Source organism: Chenopodium quinoa, unplaced genomic scaffold (genome assembly GCF_001683475.1).
Source record: "Chenopodium quinoa cultivar QQ74 unplaced genomic scaffold, ASM168347v1, whole genome shotgun sequence".
NCBI classification, from domain to species: Eukaryota; Viridiplantae; Streptophyta; class Magnoliopsida; order Caryophyllales; family Amaranthaceae; genus Chenopodium; species Chenopodium quinoa.
Window position 1 is genome coordinate 1,978,251 of NW_018744502.1, and position 21,223 is coordinate 1,999,473.

Here is a 21,223-nt window from a genome sequence, read left to right on the forward strand (position 1 = left end):
ATCCGGCAGGGTTAAGCTCTGGCTTGTTTGTCGCTTCTACTCAATTGAGCTCTACCCTTCTGCTCAGCTTGGCAGAGGCAGACTTTCTAGCTAGCATAGCTCGGTCTGTCTCATCCCCTTTGATGATTTCATGGGCTTTGCCTAAAGCTTCCGCCAGGGTTTTCAGGTTTTTTCTTCCCACATATTCCTTAAATGCTGACCATGAGAGTAAGCCACTCTGCATTGCAAGCAACGCTACTTCTTGGCTCATGTTGGGAATTGATGATGTTGCCTCTTTGTTGAATCGAGTTATGAAGTCTCTGAGTGACTCAGTCTCTCCCTGCTCTAGTGACATCAGTTCCATTGTCATTTTAGTGCGATCCATTAATGTGACAAAATGATCCATGAATAACCTCTTCAGGCCATTATACGAATAAACTGACCCTTTCTCTAACGAGCGATACCATTCTGCCGCCGGTCCCTCCAGGATTGGAGGAAATGCTTTACACCAAACTAAGTTAGTTCTGGTGTATAAGACGATGTAACTCTCGAAGGCAGACAAATGATTCTTAGGAGTCGTTGTTCCGTTGTATTTGCACAAAGGCATCTTAATCTTTTCCATTGGTTCCTCCAAAATCTCCTTGCAAAAGAGTGGGTCCTCAGGGATCACCATGATCTTCGCCTTCTTGGAACGTGTTGGGCTCATAGATTGACTATGGGTTGGGGATCTGCTGCGCTGATTCCCAACTGGAACCTCTCCTGATTCCTCCGAACTCTACTCCTTGTTCAAGTTTCTGGCCTCCAGCTCCTTCACTCTCTTCCTCGGGGCTGCCAACTCCTTCTGCTCTGGGGTCAGACTCTGCGCGGATGATCTAGCTAAGGTCTTCCCAGCAGATGTCTGCAGACGAGTGGAACTCGTCTCTTTTCCAAATGAGTTCAGCACAACTGTAATAGCAACCAGCTGCTCCTTACTGCACTGGGACAAGTTCTGCAATACCTTTGGTATGTGCACCGTTTGAAGCTTTCCTGTCGGTGTTTGAGTAATCACCTTGTTCTGGTTTGTGAGTGGCATTCCGAATCGAACTGTTTGGGTTGGTCCGATTGGTTTATAGGCTCCATTTGTATTTTTGGTGATGTCGGAAGAGGTTCCAGCTTGATTTGGGTTATGGGTACTGGTCGAGATTAATTTTGCAGTTGTTTTTGCGGGATCGGGTTTATATTGTGGTGTTTGAGCATTATTGGTCAATGGTGTTTTGGTCGTTGGATCTGGTTTTTCCCCCGTCATGACGGCTTTTCCAACCTCGAACAAGCTTCACTGGTTGAGCTAAGGTGTTAGAACTACCCCCTTCTTCTAGCGCCAATTGTTCCGGGGTAGCTCCGGAGCCTAGCTGGGAGTCTGGCCTGAACGTCGGTCGAAAGTCACCTGCACAATAACGGTGGTTATGCCCTCGGGGGTGGCTTCTAGGAAACCCCCCCCCCCCGATGGTTAAGTTAGCAAGGTTGTTTTATAAACAATAATGGATAAATTATGAAAAATATGTGTCTAACCTGTTTCTTGTTGCATTTGGGTTACTATTTATAGTTATTCCATTCTTGGTGCTGCAGGCTGAGGGCTACTGAGGTCAACCACAAAGCTGAGCCCCTGGGAGGCTGTCTCTGACTCCTAAATGGAGCCTACTGAGGCTAGCCACAAGGTTGAGCCCCTAGGAGGTTTTCCCTGACCTTGGACCGGACTGGCTTGAGTGCACACCTCCTTAGAGGTGCTGGGAGCACGGGGCAGCTTAGCGGGAGCTACCTTATACAACTAGTCCCTCAAGGGGTGGTCTGAGGTACTCAGGCCAGCTCTTGCTTACTTGAGATATTCTTCTGAGTTTAGGAGCATGGAAAGAGCTCTGCCGAAGCTATCCCATACAATTATTATCCGAAATTTCTCCAACTTTATTAGTTTTTGTAGGAATAAAAAAGAAAAAGAAAAAAGAAAAATAATTTTAGTAACAAATATAAATGTATATACTTTGTTTTCCTACTCTTAAAAGTCATAATAATAATATCATGTGTTAAGATTTTGTGGAAAAACTTACCACTAATTTTGTTTTCAACTAAAAAATATAAAATACAATACATAATTTTAACTAAGCAATCAAAAATATATATTTTGGATATGAATTTAAATTTTTTTCCCCTACTTCAATATGAAAAATAATATTATGTTTGTAATAATATAAGCATATTAAATGCTTACAGTTTTCCTACAAAAATAATTGAATGTTATTAATTTTTTTTCTTAAAAAAATCATATATTTACTAAATATCACAAAGTAAAATAAAATAAATAAATTCGCACAAAACAAGTCTGACATGGTATATGTATATCCATATATGAGCATATTGTAGTATTATACTGGTACTTATCTAAAATCTTTTTTTTTCCCTTATATGGAGTAGTATAACACCTTATATTCCATAATTTTCTTTCATTTTTATATTTATAAAGTCTTATGCAATATTTCAATAACTTTGACTAATTTAATATGAGTATAAAGTAAAATTCAAGTTATTTTGTTTCAAGTAAAAAAAAAAAAAATTGGTAAATTATTGTTAAACTAAATAACATAATTTAAATAAGCCCAGTTTTGACGGTAATTACTAAAATTGTTATTTATTTTACCAATAATTTACCAAAATATTATTTTATTTTATTTTACTTGAAACAAAATAACTTGAATTTTACTTTATACTCATTAAATTAGTCAAAGTTATTGAATTATTGCATAAGACTTTATAAATATAAAAATGAAAGAAAATTATGGAATATAAGGTGATATACTACTCCATATAAGAAAAAAAGAAGATTTTAGATAAGTACCACTACAATACTACAATATGCTCATATATGGATATACATATACCCTTCATTCCTAATTTTTTGTCAAACTTTGATTGACACAACATTTTATACGGATTTATTTATTTTATTTTACTTTGTGATATTTAGTAAATATATGATTTTTTTTTTTTTTAAGAAAAACATTAATAACATTCATTTATTTTTGTAGGAAAACGATATATGCAGCCCTAAGGGTTGCATATAAGCATTTAATATGCTTATATTATTACAAACATAATATTATTTTTCATATTGAAGTAGGGGAGGAAATTTTAAATTCATATTCAGTTACTACATATTTTTGATTGCTTAGTTAAGATTATGTATTTTATATTATATTTTTTAGTTGAAAAAATGAAAACAAAATTGGTGGTAAGTTTTTGCACAAAATCTTGACACATGATATTATTAGTATGACTTTTAAGAGTAGGAAAACAAAGTATATACATTTATAATTGTTACTAAAATTATTTTTCTTGTTTATTAACAGAAATAGTCTTTATTCCTACAAAACTAATAAAGTTGGAGAAATTGTGGATAATAATATATTCTAATATATAACCTTGTAATTAATGTAGAAAGGAAAATATTATTATTATAGTTTATGTTAGGAAGATTTGACAAAAAAAATCAAAAAAGGGAAAGAAAGGAAAAGGCGGGAAAATGTTTAATAAGAAATTGACATGTGTCATTTTTTATTCGCTTTTACTATATAGTTATTGATTGATTTTCTTTCATTTTTATGTTTATAAAATCTTATGCAATAATTCAATAACTTTGACTAATTTAATATGAGTGTAAAGTAAAATTCAAGTTATTTTGTTTATAGTAAAAAAAAAATTAAAAAAATTAAAAAAAATAAAAAAATTGGTAAATTATTGTTAAAATAAATAACATAATTGGTATAAAATTTAATAAAATCGTGCGTAGCACGGGATTTAAGCTAGTTTACATACTACGTATTAATACTCTATATTAATTTAGTTAATCAGTTTACTAAATGTTAGTGATAAATATTGGCACCAAAAATTTATTTATTCATGTTACCCCTAGAGGTGTCAATTCGGATGTTCGGGTCGGTAGGTGAGAGATCGAGTCAAATCTTGTCTAATTTCAAACTTGAGTCATACTAACTTATAGTGGCCATATGAGACGAAATCTGAATCGAATATTTTTCGGGTTGATTTCAAGTCGGATCGATCAGCCATACGAGCCGAAATCTAAATCGGATATTTTTCAAATTGATTTCAAGTCGGATCGGTCGGTAGATGAGATCGGGTCCAATCGTGTCTAATTTCAAACTTGAGTCATGCTAACTTATTGTGGCGGGTTAATTTTAAGTCGGATCGGTCGGCCATACGACCCAAATCTAAACCGGATATTTTTCAAATTAATTTCAAGTCGGATCAATTTGGCCATGTTTTGACACCTCTAGTTTCCCCTTCTCGTTCCAAACAACTTCCATTAGTTTACATTATATTATGCCCTAATTGTCTCCCTCCATAAGCAAGTGGGATTATTGGAGAAGACATGATATCATTCAAAGAAATGAGACAATCTGTCACTGTCCAAGTGCCCAGAAAGGATTACGAGATCTGTATTATCCAATAATACATCACCATTTAATGAGAAACGGCTTGCACAAATACACAAAAATGAAATCAGTTAAAACTAAAGATCCTCTATAAAATAGTATGCATTATCATCTCATTCATTCATTCATTCATTCATTCATCTTCCACAATCTTTCACAACTCTATTTACATATGCAAATCATAATTCACAAACCCTTTTTTTTGGAACTATTTTTCTCTTTTCTTTCCACAAAAACTAAAGGACTGAAAAAAGACCAAATTTAAGAAATTAGAACTTCATACTACGAACTTTAAAACATCGAAATCAAACCCCCAACTACAACACAAAATTATCCATAATTTGGTTGCTGCCTTTAGCTGGGAGGGGAGGTTGGTAATGATCCAGTGCTACGAGATGCACCGCATAGAGAAGGTAGCCATCGGAGAATCAACAGATGGCGCATCATACACCCTAGGATGATCGCTCTCTAATCCGTAGTCCATCATCGGACGGCGCTCCAAGTCTTCATCATGATCAGTCACATACTCAGGAATCTCTATTGCATTCCTCCTTATGTGCTCCCACAGGAAATCCACCCTGCTTACATACTTCACCTTACCATAAAACCTGCCACACCATATCAAAACCCACTATTAGTTTTCTTTAATAAAGCAAGAGAAAAGAAACATTAGGAGACAAAACACACTATTAGTTGATTAATCATTTTTGGTCAAAGGAAACAAGGGTAAATAAATAATTATAGAATTCATACGAGGTATAGTATAATCCAAAGTTTCTAATAAACTAACAATATAATTTGTTCTTAATCATACTTGTATAAAAGTAGAAACATTGATCATGATATAATATACGGAGTAATAATAACCGACACTAAATTATCAAAACATTAGTTTTTCTAGTAAAGAGGATTACAAAATTGAGAATTTTAATCCAAAGCATTTATCATATAATTAAGGAGAGGATCGGATCGGATCTTAGTCGTACAATCTCGCAAACAAATAATCTTGGTTGTATCATGCATTTGGTATAACCGGTTAAAAGCACAAAATTATCAATTAAGAGATCCATAATAACCAAACTACATCTAATCCACAATTTTATAAAATTAAAATATTAAGATCCATATTACTCGATCAATATAATTTTCAAATTTTATAGATTCAATATTTGACCAATCAACACAGATTCAGCAAAATAGGCCACCAGCGCACGTTAGCAAAAAAAAAAAGAGGAAATAGACTAAAATGCGCATTAAAGAGAGGAGAGAGAAAGCTACCCGGAGGAGAAGAAGAGGCGACCGACGGTGGCGAGGAAGAGGCGAGATTGAAGGCCAGGGTGGAGGAAATAAACGGAATCAAGGCTGCTTTGAACGGACGGTGGGATGTTGTCGACGATAGATCGGAGGGCTGAGATTCCAGGAAAATTCTCTCCACGATCAACACCAGTGTGAATGTATAGGACAGAGAATTCACCTTTTTTCAGGAGTTTTGGGTATATCTTCTCCTCTAAGTATTTCTTCACCACTTCCACGCTTACAATTCGAGCTTCAATTGAAAAATTGCACAAAATAATTAGATTAATTCTATAAAAATTATATTATAAAATTGTGAATCAGGAAAAAAATCAAAGGGAGACAAATTGAAGACGGAATTAAAGAAAATTAAGATAAAAATTTACAAACAGAACAGAAATTAGATATAAAAAAGCGAAATTACAGAAAACTTCAAACCAGAAAAGAGACAAATTCAGGAATGATTAAAGAATAAACGAAAAAATTAAAGAAGAAGAGAAAAGAAGAATATTAAACAGAAAAAACATGCACAATAAAATCAGCTGAAATCTAAGAAACGGCGTAATTCAAAAGGCAATGACGTACTTAGAGAATAAACAGAATTTGAGAATCAGGAACAATTGAAGAAAATTGAAGAATGAATCAAGAAAATAATAAAAATTACGAAATTAACAAATAACACAAATCAAGAAATCAAAGAACAAAATTCCAGAAAATTTCATGATTAAGAAGAAAAGAAGAGGAAATTACCAGGAAAGAATTTGGCGAGGATGGTGAGGAGTTTACGGCCACCTTTATCACGGCCATGGATGCGAAAAACGTTAAGTTTATGAATTAATTGGAATTGATCCGACTCAGAAAGCGTAGTAGTGGAAGCCATTGTTTTAGTTGTTTTACCTTATTTTTTTAATATTTGGGATTTTTTTATAAGATTCGTTTGGAAAAGGGATGAAAGAAGTGGTTGAGGGAAGAAGAAAACAGGGGATTTTGAAAGTGAAAGAGGAAAAGTAGGTTGGATTTTTATTTATAATAACGATGATAATAATTAAAATTAATAATTAATAAATGAATTTTAAAAAGGGATAAGATTTGAGGGAAGAAATAATAGGGTAAAGTGAAAAAAAGAAAAGGGATTAGATTGGATTGAATTGTTGATAGGGATGTTTGTATGATTGTATGATTCTGATGATGATGATCTTAATTATTTACGGCAGTGAGAAGGAGGGAGGGAATATGCGAGGGAATCTTCGCATTTTTGAAAAATCACCCGCACCCCTTTCTCTTTTGTCACGCCCCCCAATCCATTACTGCTACGTTTCTCTTTGATTTCAGATTTTTTTTTTTTTTTTTTAAAAAAAAAAAAAAAATTGTTTAGTTTTGATTTAATATTATTCTAATAATTAAAAGAGTTTTTTTTTGTTTTGGATGAATGATTTTCCGAAAATTGCGTTTTTAGAGATTGAAGGATAAATTTTCCACCACTGGTTTCCATGTCAAAAAATTGAAAAATTATATTTATAGAAAGGTTTTAACGATAAACATATCCGGTGCAATGTTCAAGGTGTTAATTTTTACAGCCCTCGTGTGTGGCTGACCATATTGTGTGGCCACTTATAAAAAAACTAAGTAACTCATATAATATTGACCAAGTAACTCCTGTAATACTAACCGAGTAACCCCTATAACACTGACCGAGTAACCCTATAACACTGACAAAATAACCTTTAACACTGACCAAGTAACCCCTATTACACTAACGAAGTAACCCCTATAATGACTGGCCACACCATGTGGCCAGCCACAAAATTTTTATGATCCATAATTTTTTTAAAAAAAAATTATATACATCCGAGTACAAGGTGTACCCAATGATATTTTCTATATATTTAACATATAATTGGATCCTACTCATCTAACATAAGATTGGTCATTTTAAAAATGAACAAAAAAAAAATTGAGAAAAAAAAAAAAAAAATCAATGAGCACCTACCTCTATGAACACTTGGGTGTATATAAAAAGTTTTGATAATCTATACTATATCCCTACCTTTTAAAATGTTTGAGAAAACTCTTATAAATAGTATTTGGACAATTATATCCTCTAAAATGTTTATTTACTTATTTGCCCTCATTAATGTTAAATGTATCTTTTTTGAACTATTAACAATAATGTGTGGACATTTATATTCCTAAAAATACTTGTTTGTATATTTTCACTAATTATTATTTTCAATAACTAAAGGTGTGACATAAGGCCAAATCGAAAAAGTTTTTCGGATATGGCTAGCTATGATGCGCACGTTAGCTACCCTAGTATTAAAAATCGTTTCTACAGAAGTTTAGGTGCCACGTGGCACCTTTTTCAATCTTTTGTTCACATGCTTAAAAATGTGGCTTGTATAAGATTTGATCCCATAAAAGTATAGTGTTAGCCACTATGCATTACCATATTATTTATTATTCTATTAAAATTAAATTTAAATAAGGATTTCAATCATGAAATTAATGAAATAACTCAAGGCATCGCCTAGGCCTAAAAACTAGTTTTTTTTTATCTAAAAATAAAAAATTTGATGGCATATTAAATAATTGAGATCTACTGTAGTTGTTAAGGTAAATGTTTTATTTTAAACTCATTATTTTTTTATCAATATCAAAAGTTGATGAAAAACTCACCGACCCAACTATCTATATATGCTTGGGAATAGGGAGATTCTATTACCTCATATATGTAACCATAAGTCTGTTAGGCCTAAAGCCTACATATGAGCATTAAATAGATTTTTTAATGGAATATAGTTGAAAATTCATGACAAAATCATGCTTAAATCGATACGATTAATGTTGATCTGTCCTTAGTATTTCCTTTTTTTCAAAGCCTTTAGGGCTATATATATTTATCATTTTTCTTTCACAAATTAAAAATAAAAAGTTAGAGATGGATCATGTGAGGAGATAAATATAATTTTTTTTTTTAAAAAAATCTATCATAAGAAGATTCCAAAAAAAAATGGTACACTTAAAAAGGTCAATTTAATACACTTGTGGAGTATTAGAGCATCTACAATGGATAACTACATCCCTTTATAGCTCTGAGTTGCCACATCATTATTCTCAAGCTAAATCATTTAAGCTATAATCTCCATAATGGCAACCTACTACCTTTTGTGAAAAAAAAATAAAATAAAAAAATAAAAAATAATAAAAAATAATAATAATAATAATAATAATAATAATAATAATAATAATAATAATAATAATAATAATAATAATAATAATGGGTCTTCTCCATTGACTCAATCTGGGTTGTCTGACTTCGTTCCTGGTCGTGTTGTGTCGGATGCGGCTCAGCGGAAGCGAGACAAGTATGGGGCGCGTTGCTGAGGTATTGGCTATGGTTTTCTTCCTTTCTCCTTTTCTTCATTGGGGGAATTAGAGAAGGATGTTGTTGCATTGCTGAAGCGGGTTCAGGCGTTCGCTAGGATTCAGGATATTGGTGCTCGTGCGGCTGCTCACATCTTTAACAGGATTGAGTTCGCTATAGCTAGGGGGGTGGGGACCCAGATTGTATCTCGGCTCCCCACTAATTTATTGTAAATCGTTTGACTTTGTAGGTTTTTGTTATAATAATAATAATAATAATAATAATAATAATAATAATAAATGCAAAAAATAAAATCACATTCAATTTATTTATTCAGGTGTTGTTTGGTTGGAGGTAAAATACACGAGAAATTCTATTTCCTAGGAAATGGATATGGCATGTGTTGTTTAGTTGACACAAAATATCAAATTGGGGGAAATGGAAATTCCAAGGGAAGTTTTAATTTCCATGAAACATGAAAAATAACTTACTAAGTTCCCATTAGTAAGTCATATTTCCCATGATTATTGTGGGGCCTATTTGTTCATGGAAAATAATTTAGTCTCTTTCTTTCTCTCTCCAATTTGTTCATTTAACTAAAAAATAATTAAACAAACTAATAAAACATAGGAAATCAATTCCTAGGAATTTTAAGTTCCTATATCTTCAACCAAACAAACTAGTGTCAATTCCTAGGAAATGGACAAGGGAAATTACTTCCCATGAAATATTATTTCCTATGGGAACTCATTTCCCATATCAATCAAACAACACCTCAAAGTGCACAACATATGCTTTGGGTATAGTGAAACTACATAGCTTTGTAGAGCTATATAGTTTCACCAAAGCTACAACTCCTGTAGCTTCCCATAATGGTAAATTACTTATTTTAGGGCTTCTTTCTTTCCTAAGTAAATAGGTACTTATGAGTTTTTTTTTTCATAACGATTTTACTTTATTTTTCCAACTATATTTTTGAAGTGAATTTATTTTGGTGACCCGACCAAAACTTGACCCGATCCGAATTGACCTGACTCGAATTGACTCGACTTGAATTGACTCGACCCGAAATTGACCCGACTCGAAATTAACCTGAAAATTGGTCCTAAAAATTGACCCTACCCAAACTGACTCGACCCAACCCGAAACGCTTACCCGAATGTGACCCGACCCGAATATTTGCTGACCCGAAATTGACCTGACCTGAACGACCCGTTTGCTAGGTCTAGCAATTAGGTCCTTGCTTCTGATTTTTAAATAGTTGGAGCTAATAGCTCACCATTGTGGAGCTATAAGGGTTGTAGTTTTGGTGAAACTACATAACTCTATACAAAGCTATGTAGTTTCACTTCATCCAAAGTATGTGTTGTCCACTTTAGATTAATAAATTGTTTGTGATTTCTTTTTTTGCATTTTATTTTAAATTGCAAAAGGTTATTATTGTGGAAGTTGTAGCTTAATTAAATGATGTCATTTGAAAAAAAAAGATGTCATTTGAAAAATAATGACAGTGTTAGCCCAAAGTTACAAACAATGTAGCTATTCAGTGTGGATACTCTTAGGCCTTATTATTGAACTCAAATTATGGGGGAAATACTTATTCATGGGAATTTATTATTGGCCATTTTAGTTAGAATTTATTTATTTATTATTTTTTTTTTAAAAAAAGGTGAAAAATTGGAATTCCGATAAATCATGGGAATTAATTTAACTACCTCTACCTTGATCAGTTGATCACTCAAGATTCCCACAATTTATTTATTTATTTTTTTTTTTTATGAAATTACATTTTTGCTCTTAAAAAATTTGAAAAAGTAGTTAAAGTTGTTATAACATATGGGAATTACTTACATAAAGTTAAACCAAACAAAACACAAAAAGTTAATCTCCTTAGAAATCCAATTTTTTTTTTTTATACCAACCAGACATGATTAAAGTATTTCCTAGAAATTATAACTCTCCATGCATTGAATAGTGGCAATGTATTGGTTTTATTTACAACGACAAGTAGCCTTGGGACGGCCATTGGATGTTTTGGGCTGGACCATTTGTGGGAGCAATGGCAGCAACAACATACCACCAATACGACAATACATCTTGAGACTTGGAGCAACATCATATTATTTTTTTTAAGGAAATGCAACACCAATTATTTATTAAGGCTCTCTTCCAAAAAAAAAAAAAAAATTTAATTAAGGCTTGGGATTATTTAGAAGCAACAACCAATTAAATTATGAAAGTGACGACTTATTAAATTATTTGTTTAATTTAGAATTGCAATTTTAAAAATGGTACATAGTATTTGAATGGAGGAAAAGGTGTTATGGAGATGGTGGAGAAATAGAAAGAGGTGTCAATTCGAATGTCCGGATCAAGTTTGGTGAGATCGGGTTTGATGAGATCGAGTTTGATGAGATTGGGTTAGGTCAGTTTTTAAAGTTGAGTCATGTTAAGTTATTTGTCCACACGAGTCAAAACATAAATCGGATATTTTCCAGGTCGGTTTCGAATCGGGTCAGGTGTGATTTTAACAGCTCTAGGAATAGAAAAAGGTAAAGCTATTAAGAAAATGATAGAGAATGGTGAAAAAAAAAGAAAAGAATAAAAAAAAAAGTTTAACCATTATGAGAAAAAAGGAGACTATTTTGAGAAGGATCACCCAATAATTTGGATTAAAATGAAAGCGGTAGTTGAAGGTTGAACACTTGGAAAATTCCACTACAAGGCTTCACTTGCCATACAATTTGCAGCATTTAAATGATCAAACTATAACAGTTAAAAAGAAATTACTTCTCCCATTTTCCATGAGGAAGTTTTGAGTGTGTGAAGAGGAAGAAAATACAAGTTTACCACTTTGATGATAAACAAAATTTGTACTCCGTAATCAACTTTTTATTAAAATATAGGCCCTACAAGTAGTTGATAAAGTCAGATTTCGGAGGACATGACCCCCAATCCACGAGGGGAGCTTTACAAAATTCTCATACTAACTAGACAATTTTGTTGATTTACTTACCATTTGCAACTTGATAAACATTTTATTTTGTTATTCAAAGAGATAAACTAGAGCATCCCTATATGAATAATTGAATATATTATATACTTCGTATGTAACTTGTTACTAAGAAAGTAAGAAGTCAGAACTTGGATGGCCATGGTAAATTATGCATTACAGGGAGTCAGGGAGCTTAATACTTCCAGTTTAAACGCAAAGGGATAGAAGACATAGTTGGATCTAGGATCCGATAACACCTCAAGAGATCTTGACTACGAGAAAACATGGAGACTTTTTTTTTTTTGGTGAAAAGGAAACAAGGAGATAAACTAACATGTTAACGAGTATTGAGTAATGACTGAAGCTTTCAAGGAGAGCCAAGCAAAAATAAAATCAAGGCAAATAAATTTGGGTAAGAAAAAAAGAGAATGAAAAAGAATAGTAGCCTAGTGTTTATGATTTCAGCTGCCACTCTCCTCTGATAAAGGAGTAATAAAATTACCCTTGGCCCATCAAATTAAATTTGTCAGTAAGGCACATGTAACTATGTAAGTGATGTAACCCTTTAACTTCAATTGTTTTGAAGAAAAAATAATTCTTAAAAAATAAAATACAGTTGTACATTTGTAGATTTTGTACCACGTAAAAATAATTTTCATGGATGAGAAATATGGTACTCAGTATAAGGTAGAAGATGGAATGGAAGAGTGCAACCAGATAAAAGAGCAACTCCAATGGTTGTTTTTGGGAACTAGCTTGTAATTTTAATAATTTTCAAGCTAATAGCAAAATCATTTGAGGATAATTCAATAATTAGCTTGGCCAAGCAAAAATTTGCTTGGCCAAAATTAGCTTGGCTAAGCTAATTAGCTTAGAAATTAATTGTCACTAATAAAATATTTATTATTTAATAAATAAAGCTAAAAAAACCAAATGACAATTAGCTTAACCATTGTGGTATAAATTAGCTAGAAGGAAGAATAGCTTTGCTATCCTAGGTGACATGGCAAGCTATGGAAGTTGTTCTAAAGATTAAGGAGTAGAAAAGAAAAAGTGACATTCTTTTTTTTTATTTAGAAGAATTTTTTTCTCACTACTAAGAACACTATTAGGATATACTACGTATAAATATCAAATATCAAAATGTACTCCCTTCGTCTTTTTATTAAGAGCCTGTATTCCATCTTTTGGTAATCAAAATTAAGAGCATATTTCTATTTAAAAATTATACTTTTTGACAATATTTCCCTCTTTTAATGAGTTGTCATAGTACCTTTCACATCAATTTCCAAGGTTCGCTCTCTCCCTCTCTTCAATGATTTTCAATCACCTTTTCTTTCTCTCTATCTCTCTATAACCCCACGTGCACATATATACTCTAAATCATTAGTTTTAAGAAATCTACAACTTTCTTAATTCCCGTGAAAAAACGCTATTAATAAAAGGACGGAGGGAGTGGTAAATTGCAAAAAATAAAAGCGTAAATACTTTTAAACTAAAAAGTTAATAAAAGTAAAAAAAAACAGAGAGTAATAGTTAAATACACCAATCAATAATTTAGAGTTTTAATTATTTTTATTTTTTTTTTTTTTTTTAAAAAAAAACAAGAAAGTATGTTGGGAATGAAATTTTGATTTGAAGACAATCAATATGCTCATAAAGTTTGTTACTTCGTATACGCAACACTAAAGGCTAAATAAAAGCATTACTCCGTAACTACTAACAGAATGAAATTCCGTATAAGGTTAGGCTGTGTAAATCATTTACCAAATTTCACATTCACAATAACAGCAATGCTAATGAATCAAGCTAGATGCATCTTAAACTTGACTCGTATAGATGTAGTATAGCTTTGGCTCAAGTTAAATCGATCATGAGCATGAAGAAGACTAAAATTAAGCTCATGCGAACCAAACCATGGAGATCCACCCAAACAACTAAACAAGATCAAGCTTATCAGAGAACTCAAGCCCAGCTATTTTCATTGGGAATGTGAAAGTCAGAGCAATTTGTCCATATAATTCAAAAATCACCATTCTTTTTGCAATATTGCAACATAGCATGAGGGAAAAGGAGTATTAATTCATTTGATAACAAATTATCTAACTCATACATGTAGCAACAAAAGTTACAAGAAATTACCTGAAATCTAACTATCTCAAAGCTCTAATTGCTTACTTGACTTTTAATCGCCCTTTTGAGTCTTTCAAGGTAGTGCTAAGGCGTTGAAATATCGGAGAGTATCTATGACAGCGAATCATCATAATGAGAACGTAACAGTTAGCAGCTAAGAATAATAGGCTTGCAATCCAAAGAGGTAAGAACACATTCTTCCCCTTGAATTCCAACAAGTAACCCCACATCAGCCAGTGAAGTTGAGTCCCCATCCAAATCACAATACAGGAAAGTCCTTCCCATTTCATTTTCATTTTACTCCATGGCAATACCACTGGTATCAAGGAAAAGAACCACACAAAATACTGTGCCGTAATTACCTGATGTTGAGAGGGTAAATAACATACTCAAAATTGCATATATACAACAATCACTTAAAAAGACTCCAGGCATTAATAAGAAAACGGAAAAAAAAAAAAGAAAAGAAAAAAAAGAAAAGAAAAATAGCAAATGGAAAGGAAAATTACAAACCTTATTGAATGCTACAAATGCCACTGTCTGCACAAGAAAGCAGAAGGGAAGATCCAGGGCATATATGAACATAAGAACCAGCTGAACGGTAAACTGTGGCAGGAAAGAGACGAGCTTTTCTAGTATTGAGAGCTCATGCTCATAATGAAGGTATATGTGGTAGAAATATATGGAGAAATTGTGCCTTGGATCAGTTCGTGTGAGATGGTAAAGTAGTGCCTCATGCAGAAATTCCCACCCATATAAGTAATAAAAGAGACCCGTGAAACCAAGGAAGACAGCACCTGATATCAATCCAAACAGGATCCTAGTGCCTGAAAAAAAGCTCGCAAGCACAGTCCACGAAGACGGGTCTGTATCATCCAAGCATTGAGGTGATTTTTCTTGATGAGAGCTCCAGTTCACAAGCATGGGCTTCTGACCAGATTGGATGAATCGTGGATCAAGAACTAATATTATGGGAAGTGCATATATAATAGGATATATTCGGAAGTGGACAATAAGTCCATACCAAATTGCAGCTTGGTAGACCTTCCCTGTTGACAGATAAGAACAGAAAATCACAAGACAAATTATGAAATTAGATAGTGATATTAGTACAATTTGCTCAAGAAAAAACAAAAAAAATAAAAAAATCTATAATGGCTTACGGTCAGATATTCCAATGCACATGAAGTAAACATACAAGTCAAGTTTGGTAGAGCATTGTAAGATGCACCACACGGAAGAAATGCGGTTAAAAATTATACATGTACATCCACTGATATGTACAAATATCAAGTGTCACTTACTATACTTGCATCTGTCAGAAAGCATTCACTTAGCAAACCTAAAGCCATATAATCTCATTTGTTAGTCGTTCAAGTCTTTTATACTCTAATGAGTAGCACTAAAATTTACTTCATCTCCTAAAATTTCTAATGGTATATTGTCAAAAGACTAGTCTTTCACATTTAAGAGCACTAATTCATATACATTTATATTTACACTAGAAAATTTTGACAGGATACTATTTAAAGACTGCTTTTGTTAGCAAATTCAAAATCATTTCTTCAAATGTATTTACATGCGTGACATATACTTACACATATGAGCATGAATATATATACCATCAATCCCAGTTTTTTTATTCCACTTTAAATTATATTGTTTGAATCACAGATTTCATGTCATGATGTGACAAAGTTTTACATAGGCTATACAGAATAATCACTTTTTGTTCATGTAGCCGACCCCACTTATGGGATTAAGGCTTTCATTGATTGATTGAGTCACACATTTCACCAAAACAAAAGGGATTGATTGAGTCACACATTTCACCAAAACAAAAGGGATTGATTGAGTCACACATTTCACCAAAACAAAAGAGGGTGGGGGGTGGGGGGGGGGGGTAATGATTTATCTCTCTGTGCATGCATAGGAATTGTGAACTTACAAAGTGCAATAACGACTACTCAAGAAAAACTGTTGCTTTCAAGAAACTTCTCAGAATGCCTCAATGATGAAGAGTACCTTCTACAACAATGCACACTAACATATGCAATTTATATGGTAAATAGAGCAAATATCTCAAACCCAGTAAGCCTTCACCTTAACATGAGCAATTTTCACTGGATATCATTCTGCTAGCACTCCCCAGATTTTATTTACAGCAGTATTGAGATATTTCTTTCTTGTTTATCCCTTTTCAACAGCTCCTAATAGTAGATCACTACTATTTAGCTCACAAAGAATGGAACCCATGTCAAAGCACAAGTTGAACCTATCAGGGTAAACAGCCACCAAGTATTGTAGTCTTGGCATAAGTTTAAATTTGTGAGGTTCCTTAAGTATTTGTTTGAGTGATGAACTTGTCATAGAGGTATTTTTAAGCTTGTGTGAAATGACAAAGACTAAAAAAAATATTTATATGAAAAGAAAAGATATTTCAATTTAGAATATTACCCCTCATAATACAGGTAATGATCCACAAGATCACTGCACAAACAAGAGGTTCACAATTTCCACGAGTTCCAATGGTGAAGGTAAATGGGTTGAAAAGCCATGCCATCATGCAGTAAGTGCATATTTTCTCTGGTACTCCACGTAGCTTCAAAATGGAACGAATAAAGTAGCCAACTAGCAGATCTGCAAATTAGAAATGTTGCAACTCAGATGATGGCCAAATAAACTTGTGCACGTCATACTTCCTAGTACACTCCCAAATCTGAAAATAGCAAGACCACAGTAACAGAAGTTATGACAAAGAAATTGTTGACCACAACAATGGATCAGAAATTTCTCTTCTTTCTTATGATACATTATGCTCCAACACAATAATAAAAAAAGAAAGCAAGCAAATTCACAATATCATAAAAATTGGTTATCCTAAACCAAACACAAGCTCAACCAAAGTTTAATGCCAAAATTTCAAGTGTTTAGAGTGGAAGAATTTATTTCAACATACTTGAGGAATATACATCAAAAAAAGAGCAGGGATAAGATGTGTCACAAAGAAATTGAATTTCAGATATCTAAAAGTAATGCCAAGTAAAGTAGCTTTTTCTAGAGCTGTTGGTACCTGCAGCTGAGAATAGATATTTCCCCCAAGAGTAATGAAAAACCGCATTTGGTATGAGTAGAAAGGCGAGCAATGGTGAATAACGATACGTGGTCCTTTTGAAAGGAGACTCTCCAGAAGACATCAAAGTAGCAGCATCAGAAAATACAAGATAATCAACATCAGTGTATCTAACTTCCATATGGGAGTCTTGCCAATCTCCATAGAGGATCAATAGTACCCGTAAAATGGTTGAGAAAATGAGCACTGATTGAAAATTAATCACCATGGATGCTGCATGGGATAAAAATCTTGTTGCAGTAAGTTCCTAGTAGGTATCCAAATTTTCTACAAACTATTAATGACTGAACATTTATCAATACAGTACAAATCATCAAAGCCAATTCTATAAGTGAAATACTTGTGTTGAGAAGGACAACTAATAGTTTGTGTCAAGATAAACAGGGGAGAAAGAACATGAACTAAAATGAAGTGATCATAATCTTACCCCCAAACCAAGTGCAAACGATGACAGTCGGCAGAGGTTCAAGACTGGTGGTGCACGTTGTCCTTAAACTACTTAGTAGCTTCAATTTCTAATCAAGTATCATCAAAAGAATATCATATAGGCAAAATTTGAATTCTGAAGCAACTTCAAACAATCATTTCTCAACTCCTCCCAGGCCTTTGGAAGTATACACCTGAATTCAAAAACTTTATTGAAAATATTGGAATTAAGTTTCCTCTTGATATGAGTTCTATTTCCTGCTATTCAAGCTAAAAATTTACTTTCTCTGTTTCTTTTTACGAGCAAACAAATCTCATTTCATGCTTATTAATGCATCATTTCAATTACGAACATCCTTAATCATCAGTAAATAAAAATTATAAAATTTTTATAGTATGAAAGCATAAATTGAGGCAAATGTAACAAGATTCTACATGATTATATATATTTCCTTAAGAATGAATCATCAAATCTAGTCAAAGTAATGTATGTAAATAGAGTATAAGTCACATTATTGCAAATATAAAGAGATGGAGGAAGTATGTCCTAAGCTTGGTAATTACATTAATATGTTTCAGTGGCTGCTTGGGTCATATTAATATTATGAGGCAATGCATGATCAATGAAAAATCAACCCGATATATATTTACAACACCGTGATTAAACCTGAGATCGTCAGATACATTGTTCCCACATAGATCATTCCATCTACTGGACTATTACACACATTGCATTGAAACTAGTCCGAGTCTCCTACAAACCATTATCTAATGCAAGATGCTTAAGACTTTATTACTAAAAGGGATACAAATCAGATTCAATCGAGATTACTCCGTACGATTTTACATATTCAAAATTTGTTTCTTCATCTTTGCATCTATAAATTAAATTGGGCACCGAGCACAATGAGAAAATGTTCAATTTCATACTTATATCTTAACATTGATTAGCAACCAAAATTGACTCTATCATCTAATAAAGCTCCAAACATATATACATTCTTCTTGCTTAAGAATATCAACAAAAATTGCTCGTTATCATCTTACTTGATTTCAGTAATAATAAGCAGTAGTTTAATAATCCACATTAGAAAAACCCTAATTTGATTGTACTGAAATTTAAATTAACGATGAATTCTAGATTGTTAAATTGAAATTCAATCATTAAGAAAAAGATTGAACAAAATCTTACCTCAGAAGCAACTTCAATGGAGGAGAGAAAGCTCAGAATACGCTTCAATGGAGAGACAGAGAAATAGGTGCAGCGTTGAAGTGAGAAGCTCCAAGAGGGGAAAAAAAATGAAAAATTGGGAACAAAAAGGAAGAATTTTTTTTGGGATTACTCCGTTAAGTTGGTCGTTAATTATACTTAGATTCAGTAACGTTTTCCCACCATTACTCTGTAAATTGAAGCATTTGCCCTTTCCTGATCTGGAAATTACGTTTATACCCTTATCATTTAAGTGTTGTGTTTTCTTGTCCTTGCCAAATTTGTCTTCGTCGTGGTTCTCTCTTGGACAACTCAGCTCGTCCTGTACTTTTTCTTTGGTGTCTTTATTCCTCCTCTAATGCATATGGTCTTTAATGGCAAAAATAAGCTCGTCCTTCCTCTTGCTTTGTTCTTGTCACGAGTAACAATGACGGAATCACCGAGAGCACCGACCTTGCTTGCTTTCAATAGAGGAAGTATTTTTGCATAACAGTGATGCACATGTGAATAGCATCACAACTCTATTTTGGCGGGTAAACTAAATTTTGGGAAAACGGGAGAAAAATCAAGAACGGAATAGTAAATTTTGTAATGGTAACTTGCCACAATGGATTCCAACTCAATAGCTGACTTGGCAACTTCTCTTACTTTACCAAATAATAGAGAGAGTTTCAAACTCCATTAATAGAGAGAGAAAGTTTAGACTCCATTGTTTCTAACAATTTTTCACCATTGTTGATGAAAGTAACTAGGAATTGAAGATTGGAAAAGTATTAAAAGAAGTAATTGGTAATTGATATGGCGATCGATTGAATTTTGTGCGAACTTGGTAGAGCTACGAGAAAAAGCGAGCAATTTCAATTAGCCCTAGAATTTTGTTAAAAATGCAAAGCAGTGGTAACAACGAAGTAGAAGATTTGGAGGAAAGGTGGGGTTTACAAGTTTACCAAGATGAAGAAAAAGCAGGAGAAGCCGAACCCGATGAATTGGAAGCAGAAGAGTATGAGTATGCAATGGATTCAGACGATTATGAATTGGAAGCAGAAGAGTATGAGTATGCAATTGATTCAGAAGGGTATCAATTGGAAGAAAAAGAGTTTGAAGCACCACTAGAAGAAATTCAATTCGAGGAGGACGAGCAAATTGTCCAAGTTGAGGTAAATTACCCTGAATTGTTAATTTAATTATTGAATTTTTTTTTTATAACAAGATTATTGAATTATTTCTTGTGACTATGAATGTCTGTTGTTGTCTTCTAAATATGATAAATTTTGGGGAGTTAAGTTTACAATTCAATTAATTGCTGCTGTAATGTCAAGAATTAATTTCCATAGCTTAGTTGAATTAATGCTGTAGTTTTATAATTTTGGGGAGTTAGGTTATTACATCCTGTAATGTCATTGAGCTTAACATTGGGCTTGTTGTTACTTAAATTGGTTAAGTGTCACCATAGTTATCTGTATGACTTTTTGTGTGCAGGGTGGAGAGTTGGCTTTTTCAACTACCTTGAAAGCAATAGTTGGTGGGGGAGTGTATGATGAAGTTCATATTCCACCTCCCGTTGTTGGGATGGTGTTTCCTTCCTTGATGGCCCTAGATCAGTACCTTATGGCCTATGCTAAGCAGAAGGGGTTTGAATTTGTTCAGGTCAGTGGTGCTAAGGACAAGGATGGCAAAAACAGACGTAACACTGTGTGGATCTGTGAGTGCTATGGCCAACCTAGGACACGTAAGAAGACAAATAGACCGAAGATGGCTACTGATTCAATTATATCTGAGGAAGTGGATGTTGTCAAACATAAGTCCAAGAAGTGTGGGTGCCTGGTGAAGTTGAATGGTGGTGTTACGGAAGGTGCAGAATGGGAGATTAGGAAGGCTAAATTGGATCATAATGGGCACACTCCTACACCAGGAAAGTTTAGGAAGATAGCAAGGAACCGCAAAGAAGCTTTGATCAAGAGCAAAAATCTTGTTAGGCAGCTCTTTAACGATAAGAAGTCTAGAGTTCCGGTGAACAAAATATGGAGGTGTATGGCAAGGTCAAGAAATGGAGTATGGGAGATGCCCTTTTCAGTGAAGGATTTGCATCAAGAAGTCGCTAAGGAAAGAAAGTTGAAGTTGGCCAAAGGAGATGATGTGGCAATGTTTCAGTACTTTGCTAAAATGACAGCTAATAATCAAAATTTCTTTCACATGCATAGAGTTGATC

At 33.4% G+C, this 21,223-nt stretch overlaps 2 protein-coding genes across 3 annotated transcripts; both read right to left on the reverse strand.

Annotated features, from left to right (window-relative positions):
- Positions 1–4,527: 4,527 nt before the first annotated feature.
- On the reverse strand, positions 4,528–6,758 carry LOC110697974. Its single transcript, XM_021875369.1, has 3 exons — positions 6,504–6,758; positions 5,739–6,006; positions 4,528–5,068 (listed from the first exon to the last, which is right to left on the reverse strand). The coding sequence occupies exons 1-3, from the start codon at positions 6,631–6,633 to the stop codon at positions 4,849–4,851; spliced, it is 618 nt and encodes a 205-aa protein (XP_021731061.1). The 5' UTR covers positions 6,634–6,758; the 3' UTR covers positions 4,528–4,848.
- A 7,332-nt stretch (positions 6,759–14,090) lies between these two features.
- On the reverse strand, positions 14,091–20,389 carry LOC110697975 (GPI mannosyltransferase 1-like). Of its 2 annotated transcripts, none has more exons than XM_021875371.1 (6): positions 18,997–20,389; positions 17,806–17,998; positions 17,319–17,591; positions 16,703–16,885; positions 14,759–15,294; positions 14,091–14,607 (listed from the first exon to the last, which is right to left on the reverse strand). In XM_021875371.1, exons 3-6 carry the CDS (start codon positions 17,584–17,586, stop codon positions 14,287–14,289), a joined length of 1,308 nt encoding a protein of 435 aa, XP_021731063.1. In that variant the 5' UTR covers positions 17,587–17,591; positions 17,806–17,998; positions 18,997–20,389; the 3' UTR covers positions 14,091–14,286. The 2 variants fall into 2 exon arrangements, with proteins under 2 accessions (XP_021731063.1, XP_021731062.1); XM_021875370.1 differs by having other exon boundaries at positions 17,806–18,011.
- Positions 20,390–21,223: the final 834 nt, after the last annotated feature.